Source organism: Chionomys nivalis, chromosome 3 (assembly GCF_950005125.1).
Source record: "Chionomys nivalis chromosome 3, mChiNiv1.1, whole genome shotgun sequence".
In the NCBI taxonomy this organism is placed as follows: Eukaryota; Metazoa; Chordata; class Mammalia; order Rodentia; family Cricetidae; genus Chionomys; species Chionomys nivalis.
In genome coordinates, this window is record NC_080088.1 from 59899783 (window position 1) to 59919634 (window position 19852).

At 43.9% G+C, this 19852-nt stretch overlaps 1 protein-coding gene across 1 annotated transcript in view; it reads right to left on the reverse strand.

Moving 5' to 3' along the window:
• Nucleotides 1-333: 333 nt before the first annotated feature.
• Ropn1 (rhophilin associated tail protein 1) overlaps nt 334-19852 on the reverse strand; it is a 29949-nt gene continuing 10430 nt past the window's right edge. Inside the window, exons 2-6 of the mRNA XM_057765979.1 lie at nt 12882-13009; nt 9841-9958; nt 8500-8661; nt 1993-2168; nt 334-400 (exon numbers count right to left, since the gene is read on the reverse strand). Of these exons, the coding sequence (XP_057621962.1) occupies nt 334-400; nt 1993-2168; nt 8500-8661; nt 9841-9958; nt 12882-12997 (639 nt within the window). The 5' untranslated portion in view covers nt 12998-13009. The remainder of the gene's footprint in view (nt 401-1992; nt 2169-8499; nt 8662-9840; nt 9959-12881; nt 13010-19852) is intronic.

Here is a 19852-nt window from a genome sequence, read left to right on the forward strand (position 1 = left end):
GCAGATGAGCAAAAGTTGAAGACCAGGATCCTTATGTAAATGACACCCAGCAATCACAAAGCATCACAATCACAGCAGTCGGCCTTCTGCCTTTCAAAATTCAGTCTGGCTGTGACTTGAGATGAGTTTTGTAGCCAAGTTTTGTGAGCCACCTTTACACAATGTGCGAGTGTCTTGTCCCAGCAACCTTACACCTGAATTCCACACATTCCTGGCTAATTGTTTATTAGTTGTGCCAGTTGTAAAAGAAAATTGACTTTGGGTGGTGTCTGGAGCTCACTTATTCTGAAGTACATCTCTGTATCTTCCATTAAAACTGTCAGAATTGTGCTTTTATTCCAGCCGAACCCTAGGGTTTTGAGTAAAGTCATTCACCTTGATTAAGCCATCAGGACCAATTCTGTTTGGGAAAAAAATAGATATCTGGAATTAGATTTGGCGAGCAATTGAAAAAGTATATTATATATTTATATATGTATATATCACCCAAATTAATTTCACTGCTGCTGCCCCCAAGGCTCTTATTCTTTTTAATTAAAAATGTTATTGTATGTTCACAATGTATGTGTGGAGGCCAGAGGACAATTCTGTGGAGTTGCTTCTATCTATCCTCACGGGTATGGTGGTATGAATGAGAATGGCACCCCTATGTTCAGACATTTGAGTGTCTGGTCCTCAGTTGGTAGAATTGTTTAGGATGATTTAGAAGGTATGGCCTTGTTGGGAGAAGTGTATCATCAACAAGGGCGGCCTTTGCGGCTTCAGAAGCATCAAGCCATTCCCAGTGTCTAGCTCTCTCTGTCTTACATTTGTGGATCAAATGTAAGCCCTTAGCACCAGCTCCAGCAATACGCCTGTGGTGTGCTCTCCCACCATAATGGCCATGGCTCTAACCCTCTGGAATTGTAAGCAAGACTCTAATAGACTCTGTCTTCTGTAAGCTGCCTTGATTGTAGTGTCTCTTCACAGCAATAGGAAAGCCATCAGGACACACGGGCTCCAGGATCACACTCAGGTCTTGACCAGCAAGCACCTTTACTAGCAGAGTCACCTTGCTGGCCCCTTCTCTTTAGTCTTGATTGCCTAATCTTCTGCCTCCCTCCCCTTCTCCTCTTTCTCTTCGGTTTCTCTGTTTTCCTGTGCCTTCTTTCTCCTCCATTGGCCAACTTAAGCTCATGCAAAGGCACCTGGCAGGTTTATTAAGACACAAGTTCCTGGGCCTTGGATTCTGTGCTTCTAATATGCTCCAGTTGGGGGCTGTTTCAATTAACCTCTGAAACCCTCCATGGGTTACTCTCCTAGACTATTCCTTTTCTGAATCAGTATTTCGTGTTCCTCAGAACAGAAAAGTATGCACATGTTCCCTGACTTACAATGCGGAGCAAGTCTTTGAATCCCTGTTGTAAGTGGAAAAGACCACATTGAGGGGCTGCAGAGATGGCCCGGATGTTAAGAGTGCACATTGCTTTTGCAGAGGACCCGAGCTGAGTTTCTAGCACCCATGCTGGTTGGCTCATAACCACCTATAACTCTGGCTTCAGGATATCTGGCATCTTTGACCTCCAAAGGCGCATGTCACCTGCACATGACCACCTCTTCATCATTAAAACAAACCTTAAAATGTAAAGAATCTTTTCTTTTTAAAGAAATAAAATGTCCACAATGTACTTAATACCCCCAACCTATCTGGGCCCTCCCAGATCAGCCACACAGTAAACTATAAAGTATTGCTTCCCTAGCAATATAAAAAGCTGGTTGTTAGCTGTGATGCGGTGCATCTATCAGCATCAGGGGAGATTACTGCACTGCAATATTGCTAGCCCAGGAAATTATATCAAAGTTCAAAAAAATGAACTCTAGTTTCTACTGAATATGAATTCTTTTACGTCATTATAAAATTAAGAATTTTAGACGAAGCTACCAATGACAGGGACCTCACCCCTAGGTCCTCGCCAGTACACTTTTGCTCTCCCTTGCCAACAGTTTACTCACACTTCCTGTTCAATGTAGTTGAGCATCCTGCTGACGTGGGATGAAGAGATCTCCCCATCCACTTCGGCAATATACGTGTAGAGAAACTGGAAGGTGCTGAAGGGGATCCGGGGCTGTCCTCCATCATGGTCGCCGGACAGCACTTCACACACTATCTTGAGAGTTTTGGCAATGGTCTAGAACACCGTAAGACAGGAGGAGGAGAAAATCACTCTTCCAGGCTAGAGCCCTAAGATCAGGCTAGACTCAGGAAAGAAAACAAAGTCACTGCTCATGGAGGATGGAGTGAGGATAACCCAAGACTCCAGAAAGCTGACGTGTCAATCAACCTATTCCTTCTAAACACTGACTACCGCTTGTCTTACCTTTCTTTCTGGAAGCAAATTCGATTTATAAACTGAAAAGTACTTGGAGATATTTGTAAGCTTAATTAGAAGAACCCCTTCCAAGGAGAAGCGACTTTTCATTCTATAAAATTAGCACTCTCTTGGGCAGGGGAGATGGTGGGGCGAGAAAAGGTGCTGGGCATACAAAGCCGGTGGCCTGAGTGTGACTCTCAGGACTCACTTGTTGGAGAGTGTTACGGCATTCCTATGCCTTTCCAGTGGGGAGCCACACCAAGGACACAAGGAGTGCTAAAGGTTTAATTGGTGCAAGAGTAGTTCTGGCTATGCACGGAAGGGGGCCAGGCTTGCACAGCCATCCCCAGCGGTGTATGCAGCTTCACAGTCCCCAGCTACATTGTGAGTAATTAAACATGTTCCAAGGTTTGATGCTTGAACAAGTGGGGAGATTTACAGTGTAACATTATTATAGCTATCTCAAGCTAGCCCAGGCTGCTCTTCCCAGGCAGGTGTCAACCAGGAGCAGAATCCTGCTCTCCCTGATAAGAGAACCGAGTGCTCCTTTAGCTAAATTCTGTTCTGTGTAACTTAGCGTTTCCTAAGAAAGTTTAGTAAACCCTTTGAAACATCAACTTATTAATCCTAGTTTTTCCTAAAAGAGAGCCAGCTCCTGCATCCTGGCCTCTGTCCCTGTGCACATGCATGCATGCATAGTGAGCAAGTGAAAAATGGAAAAAAAGAAAATTAAAAATATTTATTACCTTCCAACTTTATCTCCTAAAGTGTAGAGATCTCTCTCCCTACCTACCTATATAAATATATATAATAAATATAAGACACACATATACACACCACACACATGTACACACACACACACACACACACACACACACACCTGGTGCAAAGCCCATAATGGAGAAGAGTTGAAGGAAGTGTACTATTTCTAAAGAGATAGGAGGCCCACAAGATAAACACCCATTCTTCATGAGGATCCACTTAAGTAAAACCACCTAATAAATAGTCCTGGTTAGTTCTTATTGTCAACTTGACACAACCTAGCGCTACCTAGAAGAGGGAACCTCAATAGAGAAATTGCTGTGATCAGATTGGCTTGTGGGCATGTCTGTTTTATGACATCAGGCAGGATGCCCTGGACTGTATAAGAAAGGTCCTGACATCAATAATGAGTAGTTGGCCAGTAAACAGCGTTCTTCCATGGTTTCTGCTTGTTTTCCTGCCTTTACTGCCCTCAGTGATGGGCTGTAGACATGGAAGTATAAGGTGAAGTAATTCTTTCCTCCCCAAATTGTCTTTGGTCAGGGATTTATTACAGTATCAGAAAAATGACCTATTTTTGCTCACACACACACATTTTGTTAAAGCTGCCAATGTAAAGATACATCCTCCAGGGCTTAGTCAAGAATTGGTCCTGAGTGGTGAGTTAAGTGCCCTGGGATTTTGAAGCAGCTGCTATATGTCCTTACATGACTGGCCAGAGAAGTTTTTTGGATGTTTGGCTCCCATCCCCTCCTAGAACACCAAGACTGTCTGGATGGTGCTTCTTTAACTGTGAGGCCTAAGAGGATGTGAATAAGTTTGGCTCATCTTCCTAGAGATGGTTTCACTCAATGGCAGTGATTTTTAAAGGTCTTTTGCACTAATTAATTACTATGCATTTTGAATTAATAGTTAATTTTTATATCCATTTAACTCACATTGTATAAAATAGGAACTTTAACATGTAACAGTTTAAATATGATAAACCCTAAGTGTCAAAAAACTACCGAGGTTTGTAGCTTTAAAACAGGTCAGTCTCCTGTTACATGTCTTCTATAACATGGGGTAGGGTCAGATGGCAAGCTGTGTGTGAGGCTGTCGGTGGGTGGGGAAGGCCTAAGTGTCAGATGAAAGTGGTTTGGAGTGTATTTGTAAGCATGCATGTGTGTGTGTACTGAGCTGCATAATTCTGCCCACAGTAATTCCTAATATAATTCTGTCCCCCTACTTCCTGTGCTGTCCTCTTTTTGGGGTGCTATTATAGGCTGAACTATTCTCCACTCAAGTTCTTAAGTCCCAGAATTTCAGAATTTAAAGGGTTAATGAGAACTGAATGAAATGGTGAATACCTGTAATTGAAGCACTCAGGCGGCTGAGGCAGGAGGATGGACACACAGTTCAAGACCATTCGGAGTGATATAATGACCTGCTATCAAAAAGCATGACACCAAACAAAATGCCACCCACAATAAACGTTAAAAAGCGAATTAAATTGCAGGGAGATGAGCAGGGTGGACCTTAGCTCGGCATGACTGGTGTGTAGTGTGTGGCAGGGATGGTAGGAGAGAATGTACAGGCTCTGACACGGGAGGAGGAGGTTCCTTCAGAAGAAACCACCTGCTAACATCACAGCCTTGAACTGTCTGGCCTCCACGATGGTAAGACAATACTCTTTTGTTGTGTAAACCACCCAGCCTGTGGTAAGTTGTTGTTGCAGCCCTCGCAAGCAACTAGGTGCTTTCCACCTCTAAATTCTAACGGCCTCATACTTACAAAATATCTTATTTTTGGTTATGTCTCTGTGTGGAAACATGTGCACATGAATACATGAGTGTAAGTTCCTCACAGTCTAGGCCAGACTGTTGCTGGTTTACAAGGAGTTGGAGTTACAGGTGGTTGGGAGCAGCCTGAAGTGACTTCCAGGAACTGAGCTCAGGTCCTCTGTAGTACAAAGTGCTCTTAACCACTGGGCCAGATCTCCAGTTCTCTTCATAAAACTATAAAATATTTTAAATAATAAAAAAAGATCATGGATTGATGTAGGATTCCCCTCTGTATGCTGTCAATGTTTTAATACCATTGGTTAATAAAGAAGCTGCTTGGGCCTATGGCAGGACAGAGTAAAGCCAGGCAGGAAATCCAAACAGAGATACAGAGAGTAGGCAGAGTCAAAGAGATGGCATGTAGCTGCTGAAGGAGACAGAACCCAGACCTCACTGGTAGGCAACATCCTTGTGGTGATACATAGATTAATAGAAATGGGTTCATTTAAGATGTCAGAACTGGCTAAGAATATGCCTAAGCTATTGGCCAAACAGTGTTGCAATTAATATAGTTTCTATGTGATTATTCAGGTCTGGGTGGACAGGAAACATAAGAGCAGTCTCTGTTTACAACGGTTAAATAACTTCTCGGAGTGGAACTTTTCAAAAATTCAATTTTAATGTAAACAGATCTTCACATTCTCTCTCATCAGGTTTGTGTATATGTGTGTGTATGTATGTGTATATGTAATGTATGTGTGTGTGTGTGTGTGTGTGCGTGCATGTGAGGGGAGAGGATACTTCATAGCAGCAGCCTCCAGCATCATATAAGACTTTCTTTTAAACTCAGACATGAACACACTGATTCCATACATGACCTCTTCCTTTTTATGTGCACTGTTGTTGGAACAGCAGGTAGTATTATGGCAGCCTGGAGGGAGGAAGGCTGGACAGGAAGAGGATACAGGTCTGCCAGCCATGTGAAACCACACATGTTAGGTCCAGAGAGCTCAAGACTGGACTCACTATTCCTGTTGCCTACTGGAGTAAAAGCTCCAGTTGGTAGACGTTTCCAATGGGAACAAAACCTGCTTTCCCAGCTGGTAAAAGACCAAAACTTGCTGTGAAGAAAGGAAAAATTCCTAGCAGACTGGTCTCCAAGGACATACGGCTAGATGGACTGCAAACCCTCTACTAAATGGTGACACCTTGACTGTCTCAAGCTGGCTCAGGCTTCTATCATGAAGAAGTATCTTAGACTCAGAGATTTAATACAAATTCAAAATCTGTTGCTCACAGTTATGAAGTTATGAGGTTCAAGATCCAGGGCTGACAGCAACCTGTTTTTCTTAGGTGGTGATTTCTTGCTGTAGTCTCTCATGGTGGAAGGGGCAAACAACCTCCTCCAATCCCCATTTATTAAACTGTCCAGTCCCTGTTACTGAGGACTGCACTCTTGTGACTTCAGGCCCCACTCCTTGCCAGATTTCAACACATGAGTTCAGGGAACACAAGCCGACTGTTTACAGCATGGAGCAGCCCCACAATTAAGCTCCAGCATGGCATAGGTGAGTATAGGTATTTTCCTGGGTTCACAGGCACCTTTGGTATAGACTATACTTGCAGGCTGACTTCACCCCTGCCTGTTGGTGGACACAAGGAAGGGCATGAGGCTGTTTTGGTGGAAGCAGATAAATGGGACAGAAAGTTTGGACCTTATAGAACACCCGATCCAACATCCTTGTCTTGGAAGAGATGAAGAAAAACACAGCTCACCTCCTGGCTTCCTCCAAGTTTGGGAGGCAGGCACATCAGAGCAAGCCTGCCGGGTATGTGATGTGCAAAGCAGAAAAGGAGTTGTGGCTTTCCAAAGTCACCCCCAGGCTACTGTGAGGTATGGGGACATGAAGATGACTCAGTCATCGCACACACCAAAGCCAGGGAGCCGATGAGGACAATGGACACAAAACACTGGCAGGGTGGGATGGGGGAGCGCAACACCAGGGAAACCTGAGATGGGCTAGTGGGGACCATCATGATGCTTTGAACAAACCAAGAGATGCAAAAGCCTAAGCTACAGTGGCATTGCAGTGAAGACCAGAGGGCCTAAAGAGGCCACACCCTTTCATCCCAGATCAGCCCTTTCCTAAAGCACTGCATTGCTCCTTTGGAGAAGAGCATGAGGAACCCCAGAAGCAGCGTTTATCTGGAGGCGGTTTCATTTGCAGCACCAATCTAAGCGCTAAGATTGGATCAAATCTACTCAGTTTCTACTCTATCCTTTGAAGATGGGGCAGATCAAGGTCAGAATTAACAGAGAAAGAGAATCTCAGAGCATCTTGTTAATAAAATGCAGACTTATGAGACTTTAATAAAATGTGTGCATTTTAAAGTAGTTTTCTTTTCTGATTTCTTTAGCTCCTTGAGGTTCTTCCCCCCTGCTATGTTTACCCCCCCTCCCCCCGCCCCACCACCTGCCCTTGGAGAATAGTCATTTATTCATTATGTAATGTTTCTATGTAAGACAATGGAAAAAAACCCACAAATATTCCTCTCTTTCCTCCTCTCTGGAGAAATGATTATGAATCGGTTGCAGGGGAAACGCACGGGAAAAGTTGGATTACAATATTTCTGCTAAATTTACACCGAAACAAAAATGCCAAGTACGTGTTCTGAGCACATTTGAAAAGAAAGACCAAGATCGTGCCTGGCTGTGCTGAGAGAGCCAAGTTCCTTTTCATCCTTGTGGCCTGTGTGAAGGCAATGATCTCCTAATTGACTTTTACGTGTATCTCAGGGCTTTAGAAATTAGTGAAGACTCACTTTCATAAAAACATTTTGGTTCATTATCAGTGACTAATGAGAGTGAGTCCACCTAGATGATGCCTCGTTTTTAAATGCGCATAAAAGCTGGCTTCAGCATTTCCTTCTTTCAAAACAGGAAAAGAACTTTTCCAATTTTCAAACTAATTTGGAAAAGGCCTGAGTCGGTATGAACTTCCCCTCTCTAAGATTATGACTCTAGAAATCTAAACCTTTTCTTTTTTCCCGTCCCTTTAAAAAAATGTTTCAACTCCTCTTTGCTTTCTGTTTTTCTGACTCTTATTTCCACTTGTGTTTGCCAGCCGTTTTCTATCAGGCTGAACGCCCCTTTAAGGTCGCCACCAGCATGGCTTCGAGGTATCTACACCCCACAAGTAAACACGACTTATCATACAGCTAGAAATCATGAACGAAGAACAGACTGAAAATTCATCTGAGGGCAATGGTTAAAAGTCACAAAAAACCTGAAGCCAGACTTGGCCAGCTCTGCAGAACCTGGTGAGAGCTGCCCCATCCTTTCCCTATACCTCTTAGTTCTGATCACTGAGTCTGGAAATGACCTAATTCAGAGAGCAGAAGAAGGCACAACAGGCAGTTCTTCTTTTCACCATCTCTGGGGAGCTGAAAGGGAGCAGATGCATTGTCCTTCCAGGCCCAGAGAAAAGTTATGGGACATTTCAACATTTGTCTTCTGCACATTGAGAACCGAATCTAGGTCTTCACCCACAGCAATGAGCCGGGTCATGCCAGCCCTCCGCCCTGGGAGACACAGTACGGGCACACAACCAAAGCTCACTTACAACTCCGAGAGAGCTACACGCAAGGGCTAAAAACTTGAGCCACTCGATCTCCTCCGTAAAGCGACCCACGTTCATCACACTGTTAAACAGATCTGTTGGGAGATTCAGCACCTTCCACATCTGGGCCAGCTCATCTGCGTGGATGATCAGTCGGCCAGCAACCTTCAGGACAGAGGACACACAAGAGACACGTGAGAGCCTCAAGTAAGATACTCTGAGTTCTCCCAGCACTAGGAGGGGAATGGGGAGCTGGAGAGGCCAGAGGATCCCACTGGAAAGTTGTCTTTGCGAGGCTGTGACACAGTTTTAATATTTTAAAATTCTGGAAGTCAGAATTATGGTCAAGAGATCCATTTATAGTATATTCCAGTTGTAAAGGATGCCTTTATGGTCTCTAGTTTTGTTCTTAGGTTGCCCCATGAAAGGCAGTCAGGTCGACAGAGGCTTGCCTGAGACCTTTAATGAATCAAGAATGACATTGTCTCTCCCAGACTACACAGGGTTCTCTGCACTGAGTCTCACGTATGTCCCTCCTGTTTCTGAAAGAGTGATATGTGATACCCTATGGCTGACCTACAGGGTTTAGCATGGATGTCTAACATTGTTGGGTCCAGGAACTTGAGAGCTCTGCCATGTTCACTCCACAGAAAATTTAGCAGTTAGAAAGTGGACGGGAAAGGATGGGTGGCAGTTAGCTAATGGCACGGTGAGGGTGCAGATGCCCCAGTAAGTGTCCCAACTCCTTGCCAGGGCCTCTGAGCCCAATGAAATACTGAAACTCTGGAACCCAAGCTCCAGTGAGTCCCCAGTCACCCAAGCCTCCCCTAATGTGGGGCACCATGCTACTCAACCATATCCTGGGAACTGGCCAAACCACCAGTTTCTCAAGCCAGTCCCTCCTTTTCTATCACAGGCCAACTCCTGGGAGAACGCGTGGGGATTGGCACGGCTTGTCCTGAAGGCTGGGCTGTGCCTGCACCTGTCATGGTGGTGAAAGTAGAGTCTGCACTTCCTCCAGACTGCGCGAGACCTCTCATGGTCTGGATTCATCAGGGAGATGCTGAGGAACCTGGGGAGTTACTATCTCTAGGCTAAGCAGCATTCATTCCACTGAGCCCCCAAATAGCCTTCCAGATTTGGGGGAATCTGTGATGACCCCAGGAGACAGCCCATCATCCATCAGTTTCTTCCATAACTGATTCCTGTTTCTCTGAAGGAAGCCCTTTCAGGCCAGGCTTTAGTAAACTTTGGGGTAGCCCTGATGGCTACCTGCCTGGCGGAAGTACAGGTAACCCCTGCCTAACCCATTCAGTCTCCACACCATCCATGAATTCTCCATACCCGAGAATGCAGGACCTTCAACAGCTCGGGGGTCAGCTCAGCCCAGTTGGACAAAGTGACTTGCTCAGACCTCTCTCTCACTGGGGGCATCTCTCCACGGGACATGGCCCCAAAATACCTGCAGAAAAAAGGGAATAGAGGAAGGCTCGCAGGCTCCAGTGACCGCTGTATAGTTTATTTACTTTTCTTTCCTTTTCCTTTTGGAGGAAGTGAGTAGTTAAGAAGCAGTATTTTACCTTCTTTAGTTTGTATCAGACAAAATCTGATTGTGTTATTTCCGCTTTAAGGAATGAAGAGCACTTAGGGAATGAAAGGGTTTTCTTTTCTCTAAGAATAATGGGGAACAATCAAGAAAACTTTGGCAAGCCATCACCCGAGGCATGTTCAATCACCCCTCCCACCCCTTCTTAATATTTTATTCGCATGCATAGACAAATGGAGATCCTAGGACATTTATAGGACATCTGTCTATGTGTGTTTGGTAGGTGGGGGGAAGGTGCGTCTATGAAAATAGAGCAGATAGAATGTTCCGGGGGTGAGTGAGGCCGGCATGGGACCTCAGCGAAGGGGAGAAGGGCAGTAAGATACGTCAAGGAGGGGATAAAACAACCTGATATGGTGCGTACAAGGCACCCCTTCTGTCTTCCCTCAGAACTTAGTTAAATATGGCTGCCGTGTGTCACAGCTTTGTGGGATGGACTTGATTCGGGGGTGATGTGAAAGATAGGTCAGGTCCTATTTCAAGACTGGCACAATAGGAAATCAGTCGCCTGCCACAGGGAGAGGACGTGGGCAACAAGATGCCAGGGTCTGTCCCCATCAAAACCTCCGCCCCTTCCTGCCCTCATTCCATTCCTTTCTTCAGAAGCAGGTAGCATAAAATACAGAGGGTGTTTTATAAAAGGCCTCTGTAGGGTCAGTATACATGATGGAGCTAACTATTGCCCATCTCTGAGACACAGACAAGCAGGACTAAAGAGACGTGAACAGTAACTAACTTCTAGTTTCTGGCTGGAGGTCCTCAGCTGTAGAAATATTTTGACGCTTTTAAGCCTTTACCTGGGAACTCTCTGGAGGCAGACCAGTGTTTGGGTGGGGACAGATACCATGGGACACCCAGAATGGGATTGTGGCCTCTGACTTTACAACCAGATGAGGGAGCTGAAATGGCAGGAATAGCAATACCATGGCACCATTATATAGATGTGCCTGGGTAGAGTCACCCTTGGCACTCTCAGGGAACAGTATTTGAGTTGTGTTATTGGTTAGAAATCAGCGGAAACGAGGCCGCATCCATGGACTCCTCCCTCTAAATCTCTGAGCTCCATTTGCAAGTGAATGATGCCATGGCAATGGTTGAAGAGATTTAGGCTCTCACACTGCCTGCTGCAGGACAAACTGGCATCTGCCCCATGATGCCCGGAGAATTGGCTTCTACATTGTTGGGGCACAGGGGAGGAAATTCCTGCATGTGATGAATTAAATACTTATTTTATCCTGGAGATTCCTGATGGCGTTCCATGTGCTGGAACCCTACAAGTTTGGGAGACACAGAAAATGAGTGGTTACGTGCTTTTGATGTCTAAATGGGATGCAGAATGTTCTTAGGCCATGCTCTTTTTGACTGCAGTTGAAGTACAGACTGATCATGCACGGATGTCTTAAAAAATGTGCATCTATCACACCACACAGTATGGAGCAAGCAGGCTACAGCGGCAGAAAGTTATTCTCCATAAATGTCAGGGACAATATCAAGAAATGTCATTTTTCTTCCGAGGAGCACAAGAACAATAAAATGGAGTTTTAAGCAATCATATGGCATAATACAAAATCTGTCTATGCCAAAAGAAATTAGTCTTGTGACATTAAAGTGTAATTTTAGAGGTAATACATACAGTTCAAAATAGAAAACGACACAGGAGTCATGACTAAGCAAAGCAACTCCCTTTAGGCCATTTAAAAGCATCAGGACTTCACTTTCTCAAAGGCTTCCTCCTGACTCAACCTGGGAGCCAGGGAGCTTATGCCTCCTGAAAGGGCTCCACAGCTTGTCTCCACCACCTGCTGGATGCACCCCCACACCCCTCAGGTTCTCTTTCCCCAAGCCTTTTCCCTCCACAGACCGAGGTATCTTCCCGCAGAGGCACCGCTAAGGAAGTAACCCGCCAGCGAGAGAAACAACTGGAAAAGGACCCGGGAGCGTCTTGTTAGCTCCCAGCCCAGGCACAGAGGCTGCCCAGTTCCCAGCAGGCACGTGTAAGAAGCAGTTTCATAGTTGAGAGGCTTTCTATGTGAAGCGGCCACGGTGAGGTCAGCCCGCTGTGTAAATTCACCCACTGAGCAGCTTCCAGGGGCCCTTCGAGGAGCAAGGGTGCTAGAGGCACACCGTGGAGCCCAACTTGACCTCATCACCCAGTTCTGCCTCCTTTTCCAGAAAGTCATGTGACCACGGACATCTTCATGCAGAGGGGATGGATCAGTTTTAATTTTTTTTTTTTTAATCAGTAACAGGCCCCCTCTCTCACCCCCCAGAAGTCTTTATTCTGGCACAGGTTTGAGTTTCCACAGCCATAAAGGAAGGTGTTTCATTAATCAGTGGGAACCAGCTTGGAGAGAGACCACCTCCTCCTCCTCCCTGCGGGATCGCGCACCGCCCCACAAGGTGTACTGCTGCCATCTAGCGGTGAAAAGAGGATAAATTGAGACGTAAACTAAGGAAAGGTGAGTTGAGCTGCAAGCCAGATTCCCAGGCCCCTTCCAACCAGGACAAGCTGATGGGAGGCAGGGATGGCCTTGGTGGTCGTGTGCTAAGCGTGACATGGTAAACTAACTGGTAGTCTTTACCCCAGGACACTTGGCCTACTTCCTCCTTTGCTATGAGCTTAGGGAAGGGCATCCCATTCTCTCTCTGTTTGATGCATTTATTTTTAAAACTCAGCTTCTCCTTAACAGCCTGATTGCCTGACTGAGGGCTTGCCAACCTCTTCAGTTTCCCACAAACCCTCTTCCCTCACTCATGCCCTCTGGTAGGAACAACTTACTCGGCCGCCCACTGGATGAGATCCGGAGGCTGCGTCCGAATGGCAGCTTTGGTAAACTGCTTCAGCAGTTCTGGCAGCTCCGGTGGGATGCATACTTGCTTGTCTGTCTGAGGCATTGATCGCTTCACCTAAGCGCACGACAAAACAGAACACATCAGCAATCATGAACTGCAAAAGGCGAAGGATTTATACTATCTGAAGAGAAACCAAAGTATAGCAATCATGAACTGGAAGAAAGCGGTCTGGAAAAAGAGGTCCCACAGACCCGATATAATACTTGTTTTGGATGATAGGCTAGCCCACAAGATATATGCAGTCTAGAAAGGAGAGTACTGATCTTTACATTGTGCTGTATGCTTTGTTTTGTTTGTTTTTGTTTTTTTGAAACAGGGTTTCTCTGTGTTACAGCTCTAGCTGTCCTGGAACTAGCTTTTGTAGACCAGGCTGGCCTTGAACTCGCAGAGATCTGCTGCCTCTGCCTCCTGAGTGCTGGGATTAAAGGTGTGCACCACCACCGCCTGGCTACATTGTGCTGTAAATAATTATATCCTTTACATGAAAAAACACAAGTACTTAAAAAATAGAAGCCATCAGAAGTAAACAAAAACATTCCTTAATGTGTCATCCCCGAATCTTGAATGTTTCTTTTTTGTAAAAAAAAAAAAAAAATTCAACCTACATACGTATAGTGTGTGTGTGTGTATGTGTGCATAAACAAAAGACAGGATTACACAAAGCAGCTTATGTAGCACCGAATCATGAACACCTTTCTGTGTTCCCTTAACACTTCACTGGATGAGAACTGTAGCAAAACTGACTCCATGAGTCCTATTCTATGATTTGACACTAGGTCTTTTCCAAATCAAGGTCATTATTAAACAGCTGATGAACCACACTCTTTATATTTGTGTGTTCTTGTCTACTCTAACATTTTCATGTCATATAAACATGAGAATCTACACATGGAATACACTCCTCTATACAAACAAAGGATTCAAAGTCTCTGAAGGAGGCAGACTCAAACAAGTAAACTGTCCCAGCTTCAAAACACCAGATCTCAGTAAGCACCTTGTGTACTGCCTTGCTGAGCTTGCAGTAAAGAGAGAGAAATCTTCAGCTGCCAAATCAAGAAAGTGACAGAGAGCCCAGAATGGGGAACACATGAAGATTTTGAGCTGACCCGGAGGCAAATGTGGCCGGAAAGAACTTGAATGTAGGCTATAAAAGACAGTGCAAGGAGGGAAGGGACCAGGGATTAGCCCACCAATACTAAACGACTGAACTAAAGGACCCTCTCTCTTTTTGGCCTGCTCTTGAGACCCCACAGGAACATCGTCTTTTGTGTGGGTGCAAAGGATAATATCTTTAGTGTAAGAACGCGGATTGGAAACAACTGTGTGTAGATTCACACACTGAGAACTGGCTCCATAGATTTTTGTGGGGAGAGAAAACAGTCCCAAGAGTGTGACATCACACAAAAGAGCTAAGTTTAGATTGATGCCAACAATGCCTAATTGGAAAACCCCAAGAAAATAGATAACTGTGATCTTAGGTTGGTGGTGTTTTGTTTTGAAGACAGGGTTTCTCTGTAACTTTGGAGTCTCTCCCTGGAACTCGCTCTGCAGACAAGCTGGCTTCGAACTCACAGAGATCTGCCTGCCTTTGCCTCCTGAGTGCTGGGATTAAAGGCATGCGCCACACATCGACTGGCCTTTCCACTACTTTTTAGTTATTCATTTATTTGGAAGATGAGGATAAAGATGTTTAATTTTAGACTTCATAAAATGTCAACTATGTGTACATTTTACTAATACTTCTCACAAGCTAATATAGAAGAAAGATTATAAATGTCATAAAAGTAACCACTAGATATGTAAAAAGGAGAAACAGAACTTAAGTACACCCAATGATCCTTCACACAAAACAAACAAACAAAACCCCCCAACCCAAAACATCTTGATCAATTCAAAATAAGACAAAACATGAGGTGGGGAGGAAACCTAGGAAATGTGGACTAAGAAGACAGTTGAGAAGAATCCATGCTTATCTCTAACCACAATGAAAGGAAGTAGCCTTAAGCATGCCAGTGAAAGAGAGAAATCTGATGTAAAACTCTAGGGGCAGTCAAAGCTGAGAAAGCCTGCAAAGACAGAACCATGGAAGGTGAAAAGGCACAAACCACCAACCAACCTGATTGAGATGATGGTTTAGATGTCACTATGGCTAAGAGAGACTTCAAGGCAAACCACTTTAGGAGAAAGATTTTCCGTGTCATGATAAAGTCTATGGATACTGCCATCACAGGGCCATTCTGAGTCTGGAGATACATCACCATGGGGGACTCTCACAGTGCCCAGGGGAAAGCAGGGAAATGTTTGGGATCCTTTAAATTTTATAAATATATTAATAATGATCAGGAGTGATAATGATCAGTCCAGTATTGGCAATAGGGGAGTCTCACAGTGCTCAGGGAAAAGTAGAGAGTTCATTGCTTGGGATCCTCTCAGTATTGTAATAATGACTAGGGGTGAGAAATACCAATTCAGAATTGGTAGTTTCCCTGGTTGGAGTGGGAGACGATGTCGTCAGGGAGATACAAAAATGGTTTCTATTGCTGGGAAGAGGCACCATGACCAAGGCAACTCTTACAAAGGAAAACATTTAATGGAGGTGGCGGCTTACAGTTTCAGAGGTTCGGTCCATTATCATCATGGTGAGGAACCTGGGGCATACAGGAAGATATGGCTGCATCTTGATCAGAAGGCAACAAGAAGTAGACTGTGCCATTGGGCAGTATCTTGAGCAAAGGAAACCTCAAAATCCACCCTCAAAGTGATACACTTCCTCCAACAAGGCCATCCATACCTCCTCCAACAAAGTCACACCTCCTAATAGTGCCACTCCTTATGAGCTCATGGGGGGCAATTACATCTGAGCTACCACATACCTATATTTATATTACACACTTTATTTTTTATGCATAAGCTATGCTTTCCAAAGCTACTATTACAAGTCATTTTTGTTTTGTTTTGAGTGAAGGTCTCATGTAGCTCAGACTGGCCCTGAGCACACTTTGTAGTGAGAATGACTTTAAACACATGATCAGCCTGTTTCCGCCTCCAGTTGCTGGGTTTACAGATATCAGCCACCAAGTGCAGCCTTGTAGATTGGTTTGGATGACTTTTCAACCTATTTTATTTAACAAACAACCGTGCCTTAGATTGCTATTTGTGTGTGTCTGAACTTATTCCGATAAAATATGTAGCATGAGATTTCCGTTTGATGCATGGTGTAACATGTGCCAAAATCTCCATCCTTCCTAGGCGTGCACAACATTCCATAAACACACAGCCCTTTTTGGTTGTTTTGCTTATGCATTCATTTGTCAATGGGCATTTATAATAGGCTGTTGGCATCTTTCGGCTATTTTAATAATCCTGCTTTGAACATGAGTGCACAAATATTTAGTTGTTCCCGGCTTTCGTTGTTTTGGGTGTATAACCAGAGGTAGAACTGCTGGGCCACATGGCGAGTTCAACCAAAGTTTTTGAGGAGCCAAGAGGCTGTTTTCCACAGTAGATGGGCCATTTACTGTCTTAAAATATTTTAAAAGGATCTTAAGAAAAAAGGTGTGTGGGGACATGTGGGGGCATGGAATGCAGGGTCTCATGCACGCTGGCAAGCTCTCCCCTACTGAGCAATATCCGCAGATCACCAAACTGAACACAGCACTACTTGCCTTCTGTCCTGGGGCCTCAAAGCCCTGCAGTCAGGTACTTGCTAGGTCCTTTGAATCTCACTAAATCCCATTGATAGTTCCTTTGATGTGTGCCTCCTGCTCATCTCTCTATCTCCGTCCCTCTGTCCCTGACCTCACCCTTCCTCACTCACTGAATCCTCATTTCAGGTCATTCTCTGGTCCATCTTACCCAGGTCATATCCATCTTCCTGACTGCTTTTTGTAGACCAGAAAGCCCTGCTCACAAAACAGTGATCAGACCCAGACCGTCAAGGTTCTCCATGATCTGTGCATATTCTAAACTCCCTATTTCCTGCCGCTATTGCTAACACTGTCTGCTGCGCTCACTGCCTAAGGGATTACACTTACAGAGTGTAACACCTTCGTTTCTCCTTTTCCCTTGGGAAGTTACTGCCACTTGAATGGCCTCCCTTTCTTTCTTCTATTCAAACCCTACTCAACCCCAGAATTCACCTTGAGATCATCCTGAGCTTTCCTAGAAAACCTGGGTAGCAGCAAGTATTGTTGACATTTTGTATCCAATCCTGCCCTGTCTCTTACTCACGGAAGTAGCTCTCCTTGCAGTGGCTGTTGAGGATGGAGAGCAGGTGTGCAGCGAGAGAGAGATGGTTGTAAACAGTTTACAGTGATGCGAACTTTACAGTCATTTACGAGCAGACAGTAGTTGAAATTATATTTGGATGCTGTTTGGCACAGTCAGTAAACTTCAGATTTCAGTACCTTTTTTTTTGTGCTTAAACTTTTATGCATAACACCTGCCACCAGGCAGACATAAAGGGTTTTCCCTGTTATACACGACAATAAAACATCCCTATGAATCTGATTTTCGCTTTAACCGTGATATATTTATTATCAGTGTCAATCTTTGTGCATACGTGTTTCAAAGTATTTTTTAAGTTTGTTCTAAAATTTTCACATTTGTTCTTTGTAACAAAGTATATGCCTTCGTAAATCATCATTATCCGTCTCTAATAATTTACATTTGTTCATTTATAACTAGACGATGTCCTTATTCTAGGCTTTTTGTGCTGGGAAATCAAAGGCAGGGTCTTGCCCAGGATAGATAGGGCTCCACCACTGGCTTCATCTCCGACCTTGGGTTTTGAGACAAGATCTCAGATCTAGGTTGGCTGTGCATTCAAGAGCCTTCTGCTTCCCAAGAGCTGAGATTACAGGGCCATATGCCTGGCTATTTTGGTTTTTGATCTTAATCTTAAATCAAACATTTAATGGATTTTTTTAAAAGTGACTTATTGTTTATAGAAATTGCAAGTGCTTCTTTCTAAAAACAAAAATAGAAAATAAGACAACCAATTCAATAAAATCTAACTTTAACATAATAAAAACTTCAAAATATTTTAATTGTATAGCTCTTGAAATAAATACTTATATTGAAATATTACCATTTTAATTATTATATTCAACATTTCTTAAATTTCCCCCTTATTTAAATGTTCAAATTTTCAAAGATTTCAATTTGACTTTCTTTGAAAATTGATGTTGCAGTCAAAACCCACAGCCTCCGTGAATATCTCACACAAAACCCACAGCCTCCGTGAACACCTCACACAAAACCCACAGCCTCCGTGAACACCTCACACAAAACCCACAGCCTCCGTGAACACCTCACACAAAACCCACAGCCTCCGTGAACACCTTACACACACTTTTCTGCTGTAAAGAAGAATTTTGTCTTGGGGTTTTAGTTCAGCAGTAGGGCACTTGCCTAGCAGTCGTGAGGCTCTGGGTGGATTTTCTGCTCCAGAAAAGAAAAAAAAGAATATTCCTAAGTATTATAAATTTTATTAATTAGCTCAGCATTTTAAAAGACTAGCAAATCATTCAGTAATTGAAATATAATTCACTTAGGAGTATACAGAGAGGACTATTTTTAATTTGTACTCTCTTCTCTGTTCAATTTTTCTAAGCCTAATAATGCTTGGGAAAACCAGCAAAAGAACAAAACTGTGCCAGGTACATTATGCCAAGGCCTTAAGAAACAATCTAACGATACAATGTCCCTTGTGAATGCAATGTATTTATTTACTGGGGGGGGGGGGGTTGGACACAAGTGCCACAGAGCACCTGTAGAGGTCAGAGGCCACCTTGCAGGAGTTGGTTCTCCTCTTCCACTATGCAGGTCCCAAGGACTGAACTCAGATCCTCAGGCTTGGCAGCGAGTGCCTGTGCCGACTGAACCACCTTTCCAGCTCCCAACCCCCCAAAGCAGATCAAAATTCTGTTTTTAAAAATTTCACTGTGTGGGTGTAATATTTTGCATTTAATTGTTCAAGAATTTTATACATATGTGTAATGTGTTTTGATCAAATCTACTCCCATTCTCTCTCCTCTAATCGCCCCGTTTCCCTCCCAAATGCTTTTGTTAATGGTTTAAGTCTATCAGCGTTTGCTATTTTAGAAATCAAAATTGAATATTTTAATTATATTTAAAACAGAAATAAATCTCTTAGATGTTACTGTAAATAGTACGTTTTTTATGAAAAATAGCTACGGTTTTGTGGGGGACGCTTGCAGAGAGCGGCACTGTTTGCTTCTCTCCCCCAAATCCGTGGATGCCTGGCTTAATGAAGGTAGTTTCATACCCTATTGGTGTTCTGTCCTGCTTGGAGTCTCTGCTGTGCACTTTCAGAGTGACAGAGGAGGCAGAGAATGACTGTGTCGTCACAAAATAGCTCTGACCACACAGATACCTCCCCCTCCAAAGTCAGGGCCTTTCAGAAGTCTCCAAAACCACATGAGGAAAAGCAGGGCTTTAGAAAAATGCAAAAGCATTCGTGGCAACTGGACAACTGTAGTTCCCGTCAGCCTGGGTCAAATAATGAAGGACTAATCACATAGTGACGAAATAAAGTCCAAACGTCTCCCACTGTCTGACCATGAATGGGAAAAGATCTTCATCAACCCCACATCGGACAGAGGTCTGGTCTCCAAAATATACAAAGAACTCACGAAATTGGTCATCAAAAGAACAAATAATCCAATAAAAAATGGAGTACAGACCTAAACAGAGAACTCTCAACAAAGGAATCTAAAATGGCTGAGAGACACTTGGGGAAATGCTCAATATCTTTAGCCATCAGAGAAGTGCAAATCATATACAGAATGTCAGAATGGCCAAGATAAAAAAACACTGATGGCAACTTATGCTGGAGAGGTTGTGGGGTAAAGGGAGCACTTTTCAATTGCTGGT